General features: G+C 41.4%; 1 protein-coding gene across 1 annotated transcript; it reads right to left on the reverse strand.

Moving 5' to 3' along the window:
* Nucleotides 1-2153: 2153 nt before the first annotated feature.
* LOC145396355 (fatty acid hydroxylase domain-containing protein 2-like) lies at nt 2154-8235 on the reverse strand. The gene is made up of 4 exons (XM_080269747.1): nt 8074-8235; nt 5090-5271; nt 3671-3943; nt 2154-2175 (listed from the first exon to the last, which is right to left on the reverse strand). The coding sequence occupies exons 1-4, from the start codon at nt 8233-8235 to the stop codon at nt 2154-2156; spliced, it is 639 nt and encodes a 212-aa protein (XP_080125873.1).
* Nucleotides 8236-8855: the final 620 nt, after the last annotated feature.

An 8855-nucleotide genomic window follows, 5' to 3' on the forward strand; every position in this document is an offset into this window, starting at 1 on the left:
TGGAAGGAGCACTTTGAGGATTTGTTGAATGTAGAGAGTGAGAGCAGTGCGAGTATAAGTGGTTGGGGAATGGCTGAGACAAGAAGAGATGAGAGGAGGGAGGAAGAGATCAGTAGGGCGGAAGTAGTGGAAGCAATGAAGAAGATAAAGTTGGTTAGGAGCCCAGGAATTGATGAAGTGTGTGGTGAAATGCTGAGGTATGGGGGTGAGATTGTTGTGGAGTGGATATGGAAGTTGTGTAGATTGGCTTGGGAAGAGGGAAGGGTTCCAGAGGACTGGAAATCAGGTATAATTGTTCCTTTATACAAAGGAAAAGGGGAGAGAGAAGCATGTGATAACCATAGGGGTATTTGCCTTCTTAGTGTGACTGGTAAAATATGTGGTAGAATGCTCATTGATAGGGTTAGGCATATGACAGAGGAGCTAGTTGGAGAAGAACAAGGGGGATTTAGGGAAGGAAAAGGGTGTGTAGATCAGATATTTGTTCTAAGATGTTTAGTGGAGAAGTATTTAGAGAAGGGAAAGAAAGTGTATGCTGCCTTCATGGGCTTGGAGAAAGCTTATGACAGAATAGCTAGGCAAGGTATGTGGAAGGTATTAAGAATATATGGAGTGGAGGGGAAATTGTTGAATGCTGTGAAGAGTATGTACGAAGGAGCTAGGGCTACGATGAGAGTGGATGGTGAGCTGGGTGAGTTCTTTGATCCCAATGGAGGACTGAAACAGGGTTGTGTGATGTCTCCATGGCTGTTTAATATATACATGGATGGGGTTGTAAAGGAGGTGCAAGGTAGGACAGTGGATGTGGGGGTGGCTCTAATGAATGAGGGTGAGATTTGGAAGATTCTGGTGTTGCTGTTTGCTGATGATACAGTATTGTTGAGTGAAGATGAATGGGAGTTGCAAGGTTTGGTGAATAAATTCGGGACAGTGTGTAGGAGGAGGAAGCTGAAAGTTAATGTAAACAAAAGTAAAGTTATGGTGTTTGAGAGGAATGAAGTCACAGAATGTACAGTGAGGTTGGATGGTGAGGATATGGAGAATGTGAGTGCATTCAAGTACTTGGGTAGAGTGATGAGTAAGGATGGACCTTTGGGGGATGAAGTGTGTGAAAGGTTACAGCAGGGAAGGAAGGTTGTTGGTACACTGAAAGCAGTGATGAGAAATAAGGAGGTGAGTATGGAAGTTAAGAAGTCACTGCATGATAGTATTGTGATCCCTACCCTGACGTATGGAAGCGAGGCGTGGACCTTGCAAGAGGGGAACAAGTCAAGAGTGAGAGCAGTGGAAATGAGTTACTTGAGAGGAGCATGTGGGGTGACATGCAGGGACAGGTTGACGAATGAAGAAGTGAAGGAACGTTGTGGGGTGGATGTGGATGTGGTTGAGAAGATTAGGAGAAATACACTGAGGTGGTTTGGACATATGGAGAGAATGGAGAATGAACGACTGACCAAGAGGGTGTATGTAGGTAAGGTGCAGGGAGGGAGAGGGAGGGGTAGACCGAGGATGAGGTGGAGTGATGGAGTTGAGAGGTATTGAGGGAGGGGGAGGGTGAGTTGGGGGGAGGGTAGTCAAATGGTGGGTGACAGAGCGACTTGGAGGCGTTTTGTCTGCGGCCACCCTTTGCGGGATTAGGGCGTCGGGCTATAGATAGATAGATATATGTAGCTGTAAATTTACGTTGCATCAGTAACTCTTTGGAAGGGTGGCACAACAAGGTGCAAGCTTGCCTAGAGTTGGACAGGTAAAAAAAAAAGTAACAAAAAGCACTTATCATTAACATCAACCAGATAACTGCACGAGATCCAGCATCACCTAAGTGGAAACGATATCATGACTCAGCCTTCCACAACAGCAGCCATTATGATGAATTCCGTGAACCTCCATGAGCTAACACCTTGAGGGGGAGAGTTCACAGCTTTAACTTTTAATGTGATGTTATTGTCAGCTTCTAAAATGCTGTGATCTTACTCATTTCAGTATTTATTCGACGAAAATGACTGTAGTACACTTTTTTTCGCTGTCAGAATTATTGATCAATGTTTACCTATTCATTAGTGTTTCATTAATCAGTTATGAAATATCACAACTGCTATGCATAGTATAACAAGCTCAAGAGAAAAGTGTTAACTCAAAAACGTCATTTTCTTCTATCTCTTTGGAGCAATGACCCTGGTAATGGAGTGCAAAATGACCGGGAATCAATTGTCCTGTGGGTTAACTGTCTTGGGGCAATCATCGCAGACTGACTGTCCGGAGGAATATCATTATCATGGGGCAGGAGGCGTCCCATTTTTTTGGTTACCCGTCTTTGATTTGCAAGTTACTCCCCAACCGACAACACACACACACACACACACACACACACACACACACACACACACACACACACACACACACACACACACACACACACACACACACACACACACACACACACACACACACACACACACACACACACACACACACACACACACACACACACACACACACACACACACACACACACACACACACACACACACACACACACACACACACACACACACACACACACACACACACACACACACACACACACACACACACACACACACACACACACACACACACACACACACACACACACACACACACACACACACACACACACACACACACACACACACACACACACACACACACACACACACACACACACACACACACACACACACACACACACACACACACACACACACACACACACACACACACACACACACACACACACACACACACACACACACACACACACACACACACACACACACACACACACACACACACACACACACACACACACACACACACACACACACACACACACACACACACACACACACACACACACACACACACACACACACACACACACACACACACACACACACACACACACACACACACACACACAAAATAGTACGTACTTCTTCCCGTTTGTCCCACCAAATACAACTACGCCGCTCCATCTTGCCTACCCCTCCCCACCTACCTCATCGATTTCACTTTTGATGTAATAAATATCATTACAATGACTGCCTGAAGCAACTTACATCGAAGACCACCTATAACCACAGGATGTAATTACCGTGAGAGATTTTTCTGTGGTAAGACAATGTGGCATAACCAGAATGAAAGGTATGGGTGCTAATAATTAAAGGTTTCTTGTGTAAAACATAGGTAATGGAGGTGAAGCTCGCAGAACTACCCCTAATGCAAAGTGAGACTCTAGTACTTGCTCGCTTTATTGTCCGTTGTATAGGTGATGGGTATACGGCGACCTTAACTACGGTAAACCATTTACAGTTGCAGTTAACAGCCATTAACTTAAAATATTCAAGACAATTATCTGATACAACAATCTTAAAAGTCAAAGGTATTTTCTTCTAGTTTCCCATTAGTAATAAAAAACTCTGTAGACTTATATCCAAGTGTTCATCAAGAAAATAAACTGCTTCAAATGGAATGAACTAACCTATCTGACAGACGGGAAACTTGATTGCTCTAAAATATTTAAAAAGCGTATCCATGCATCATTCTGAAACCAGAATTGAGAGAGAGAGAGAGAGAGAGAGAGAGAGAGAGAGAGAGAGAGAGAGAGAGAGAGAGGGAGAGAGCATACCTGAGGTGATGAAAGTCATGGAAGTGCGGCGATGGCAGGAATGGAATGGAGTAGCCACTGTGATGTATGACAACGTTGAATGTGGTGAGGATGACCCAGAGCCACACTGTGATGGGATGTGAACCCAGCAGCAGCGGACCAAGGACGGAAGGCACCACAGCAGACAGAACGTGGTCCACTGGGTGAGAGTAGTCGCTGGAGATGGCTATGGGACTACGCCAACGGTGATGCATCTTGTGGAAGTACTTGTACAGGATGTGGTGGTGTAGCAACCTGCATAATATATATATCACAATTATGTACAGTTTAGGACACAAATCTCGATTCACTTTGTAGAGACAGAAATGACTATTGAATATTAGTCGTGGTAATTTAGAGTCCACAGTACTTTTTAGAATATTGTCTTAGGCTTTCGTAACTACATGAACAAAATGTAGAATAGTGTTATTGTTGGGCAGTACTGTGTATATTAATACGTCTAAACTCCACGAGCACTGATTGTTCTGACTCCACCACCAGTTGTGCACTAATGGCAGCACAGCCTTGATCCACAGAAAGTATCATGGCCTTGTCGATGTCAAGGTCAGGGAACTAAGAAGGGTCTGGTGTTGAACACTGCTCCAAACCCGTTTCCTCTCTTCCTCTTCCCTCCCTCATCCCCCAGCTATCACACCTCCCTTCGTGGAGAGGTTGCTGATTCCTTTGCTCTGTGGTTCGAAACAACTCACGATGCTCAGGACATGTTGATGAACCTGTCCTGAGTAAGTATATATGACTCCATTCTGGTTGTATAGTAGCATAACAATAAAGTATCACACAAAACAAGTGCAGAATATTTTAATTTCATATAGACGATAACTATATGTTAGTATTCTTATTAATGTTCGATCTTATTTAAAGTTCTACGAAGAATAGTAGAGTCGACTAGAAGTCAACTTCGGTACAACAATACACAGCTCATGAACAAGCCCACTTTATATGCCCCATCAAAAGAATTATCCACTAATGCATGTTTTTAACTCCATTTTACCTGGTGAGTTCGAGGACATAGGCATATCAACCAGTGACCTAAATGATAGTGAATTTGATGATATAAAGGAAAGTGAGTTGCCCAAACTCCACAGCCAGAAGGCCTCTTATTACCCACCCACTCCCACTCCAAATCAAGCAGATAAGACTGCCTTGTATTACCATCACCACAACCACTACCACCACCAGCATGGCATACACTGTATGAGGTAGTTTTCAACAAAATAAAGTATATTCATTGCATGCAAAATGCTGTGTTTATGTGTTTAAATGCATTTTTGTAGGGAAGGGGTTCATAGCTTTCACCAGATTCTAGAAGGGGTCCGTGACTCAAAAAAGGTTAAGAACCACTGATCTAGAGCGTGAACCTAGATGGTAAGAGCTGCTAACCTGTGAGAGTAATATGACCAGACTTCGTCCACCAGCGTGAAGACGACCAGGTGCCAGCAGATAGTGGTGAGTGAGGGCAGGTAGGGGGAGAAGTCAGCATCCCGGGCCAACATCAAGTAGTAGCTTATATGCAGCCCAGGTAGCGTCACCAGTACGTGGTTTAGGTGCACCAACACCACACACTGCATAATTGAAGACAAGTGAACCTACAAATTTCAGTTTGATTAAAGGTAATTGCATCATTGTCGTCAGCCACCTGGTCTTATCTCTAACCTAAGGACGATATGACGTAGGATCCAAAAACAAGGAAACAAATGTGACAAAAACAAGAGAACTACCAATATCAAGGTCAGTTAAATGGAAGGAGAAATAGAAAGTAACAGTATTTTGGTTGCCGATACAATGGATGGATGTGACCTAAAATGACTAGAGTAACTTAACTTGAGCCCTTTAATCTTCTGATTGGATACTAAAGGATAAATCAATAGAAAAAACTAGTAGAGAGATTCATGTACGAGCAAATGCTTTTTTTCCAAAGTCTGCTTCTAATGTCTAAATACACATAGCTCTTTATAATTGTAATTGACGTGAAATCCAAAAATAAGAGAAAGGTTAGAAGAGCAGTTGAAATGGAACCCACTCTGTACTATAACTGCGATCGTAGCTGAAGTAAGCATGTGCCTGGAATGGGTTGGTCGTTTTGGTGTCTGGTGTTTCAGTGTCCATTTTGGTGACGAATGGCAGTCGTTTTTAATTTTCTTTTCTTTCAAATCAACTTCAATGACTCAATCAATGTCTTGAGTAAGACATCTCAAGATAAAAGACCAAGAAGTGCAAACGGTAATTTTCAGGCCAACTGGACCAGGAAAAAGTTAAAAGGCTTCAGGTCCTAGTGACCAGAGATATAATTATAAACATAGATGCTGCACGAGGGGGCAAAACATGCGTCAGCTTGGCCGCCATGTTGGAAAGGTCGAGTGCACGTCGTCTGCTATGGTCTACTCTACAATTGTACCGCCTTTAACTTCTCTCAGATGCCACAGTGTTACACTAACAAGCGAACAGTTGGCTCCAGACGACAGGGAATAACTTTTCATGGGTAAGTATATACAATTTGTACTATATGACGTTTGTACAAACGTCATATAGTTCTGCACTGCTCAGACTGATGCATGCAGACGTGCGATACTTGCACACTGGGTTGAGTTGTAATATAAACAAACTAGTCAGTGTGAATAACAGCTAACCTTATAATACAACGTTTGACGGTACCATAATGCATTAAATTCTATTTCACTATGGTAATCAGTGTACAGTACTGAGAACCTCATGTACTGAGCCGCATAAAGGAAAGGTCAAGTAAGCCCTCGCCACCTCACTTTCGTTAGTTCTTGCATTTTTTGTTTGGATGGCACTGTGTACACATTATGCAAGGAAAAATTAGTGTATGGTGAATATGTTAGAAATGTATTTACTCCAGCAAAGCAGTGTTTTGGGGACAGAAGTTTATTTCCTGGTGAAATGACTACCCTAACACAACCTAACCATCTATGAACCTAACAACCTCAGAAGTTCCGCATATTCAAGGTCATTTGGGGACTTGAAGTTCTATGTATATTTCAACTCATAAGGTCCAGCCTTTAACTATCAAGCCTTTCAAATTTCTGTGAAACTTTCCGCAAACATTTTCACCCCTCCCCCCCCAAAAAAAAAAAAAAAAAAATCTGGGAATTATGTTGCCAGGTTCTGATACTTCTCTCACCTCCTTTTTCCCCTCAAATCTGATATATAATTCAGTCATATTGCCACACTGGTTAAGTGGCATGGTCTTCCTTGAATTCAGCAATTGTCACTGGATCTTTTTCTGCTTCACCACGCCCTTGTACGTTGTAAACTGTAACACTCCCTGAATCCCTTTATACAGTATAATATATATATGTATGTATGATATTTTACGTAAATAAAAGATAAAACTAATACTTTTACTATGTTGGCATAAAATTTAAATATGTTCAGTCATTTTTCTATTTCTAACTCCTTTTCACTTATCATATTTTAAACGATGCTAAAATGAATTCAATTTCATGCATGTCTTAGGTTTGTCATGAGTCATATTATACTGCAGCCAGATTTCAGCAATAAATTCATTGCAGTTTGCTCAGAAGCACATGCTGCATGGTGCTGTTAATGTGGATTGATTTGGAGATGTGCTTGTGGCAAACGTTGACCAAGATAGATAAGGTGCATTTAATATTACTTCAGAATATTTTAGGAGCTTTATAATAAGCCATCACATAAGGAAATCCATGCAATATTAAGAGAGTTATGGCCAGAAAATGTCTGCATATACACCCTTGCCCTTTGATTCCATTGTGTATATTCAGTCAGACGACCTTGTTGGCAGCTCTGTTGGCGAACGGTAGCCCTATGCGGCAAAGCTCAATGCGGCATCTATGTATATATCTACATCTATGCTAGTGACGAGCATTGGTAATACAAATGAGAACACGAACACCAATACCCAGAAGAAACTAAACACACACACACACACACACACACACACACACACACACACACACACACACACACACACACACACAGGTTTTCCCTTTAGGAAATGAGGAAAACAATTAAGCGCTAAATGTTTGCTGGTGGACGTAAACAAGTCTTTGAAAAAGAAAACAAAGGTATAGGAGTTACGTTGGTGGTAGTGGCAAGATTTTTGTGGCAGACAGTGACAGGAATTTTATGGCTGATTGTGTCAGGGATTTTATTGCTACAGTGCCAGATCTTTTGTTGTCAATAGGGACAAAATTGCCAAAAAGAACTGAGTGTATTTTGTCGTTAATAGCGATAGGGCTTTTCCGAGGTTAGTAAGACTTTGTTGATAGTGAGACAATTTTTCTTGCAATTAGCGAGAGAAATTATCAGTAGTAACGATACGTTTGTTTGTGTCGTTTCAGTGCTATTTCTGGTGACAGTACCTTTAGAACGGAGCTTATGCTGATGGGCTGGTTGGTGCCGGGCTGAATCTTGTAGTCAGGGAGAGAGGAGGTGATGTCAAGCAGGGTGTAGAGGGAGGCTGGTGCCCAGTAAGTCGTGTAGGCCAACAACGCTGTCACTGTCACCCACACCAACAACAACATGAATAGAAAGACTTAGACTGAAACTGTTGTATTATCGTTGGCCTGAGAGCGATAGTAACACTAACACCATGGGTAACTGTCCCTACTGTAACACATATCCCTCAGTCTGTTACTGATGGACTGTGCCGATATGATAAATTTATCGATATAAAAGAAGGTATATATATATATATATATATATATATATATATATATATATATATATATATATATATATATATATATATATATATTACACTGAAGAAGGAAACTAACTTCGTCGGATGAAGCAAACAGAAAATTTAGATGAATATGAGTCAAAGGTTCATTATGAAATGCAATACCGCTACTTGCTTTGGACATTCATTACATTTTGTCTGGGTCTTCATGTTACCCATTGAAACTACTACGCCTTTATAAGGGACAGTGCCCACCATGTTAATTACTAAAATAAAAGAAGGCATGATACAGTTCCTATGTAATACTGAATGGTAAATTTACATGTTTAACTTGAACTTTTATCAAGACATTCCATAAGCACAAGGAAAACATTTGTGCAAGATAAGAGGATTTTCTAATTGAGTTTACTGTAATATCATCTACCATTTCATATGAGAAAAATTGGTTTCTCAAGGGAATAA

Source organism: Coenobita brevimanus, chromosome 37 (genome assembly GCF_032717465.1).
Source record: "Coenobita brevimanus isolate Jiangsu-jjx chromosome 37, ASM3271746v2, whole genome shotgun sequence".
Taxonomy (NCBI): Eukaryota; Metazoa; Arthropoda; class Malacostraca; order Decapoda; family Coenobitidae; genus Coenobita; species Coenobita brevimanus.

What these genes read in the sequence shown, in the direction of transcription:
- LOC145396355 (XM_080269747.1), bottom strand. Translation starts at nt 8,235, where the DNA reads ATGTTGTTGTTGGTGTGGGTGACAGTGACAGCGTTGTTGGCCTACACG. An exon ending in GCATAAGCTCCGTTCTAAAG is followed by an intron (nt 5,272 to 8,073) that starts GTACTGTCACCA and finishes TCAATTATGCAG; the next exon opens with TGTGTGGTGTTGGTGCACCT. An exon ending in CATGACTTTCATCACCTCAG is followed by an intron (nt 2,176 to 3,670) that starts GTATGCTCTCTC and finishes CTCCATTACCAG; the next exon opens with GGTCATTGCTCCAAAGAGAT.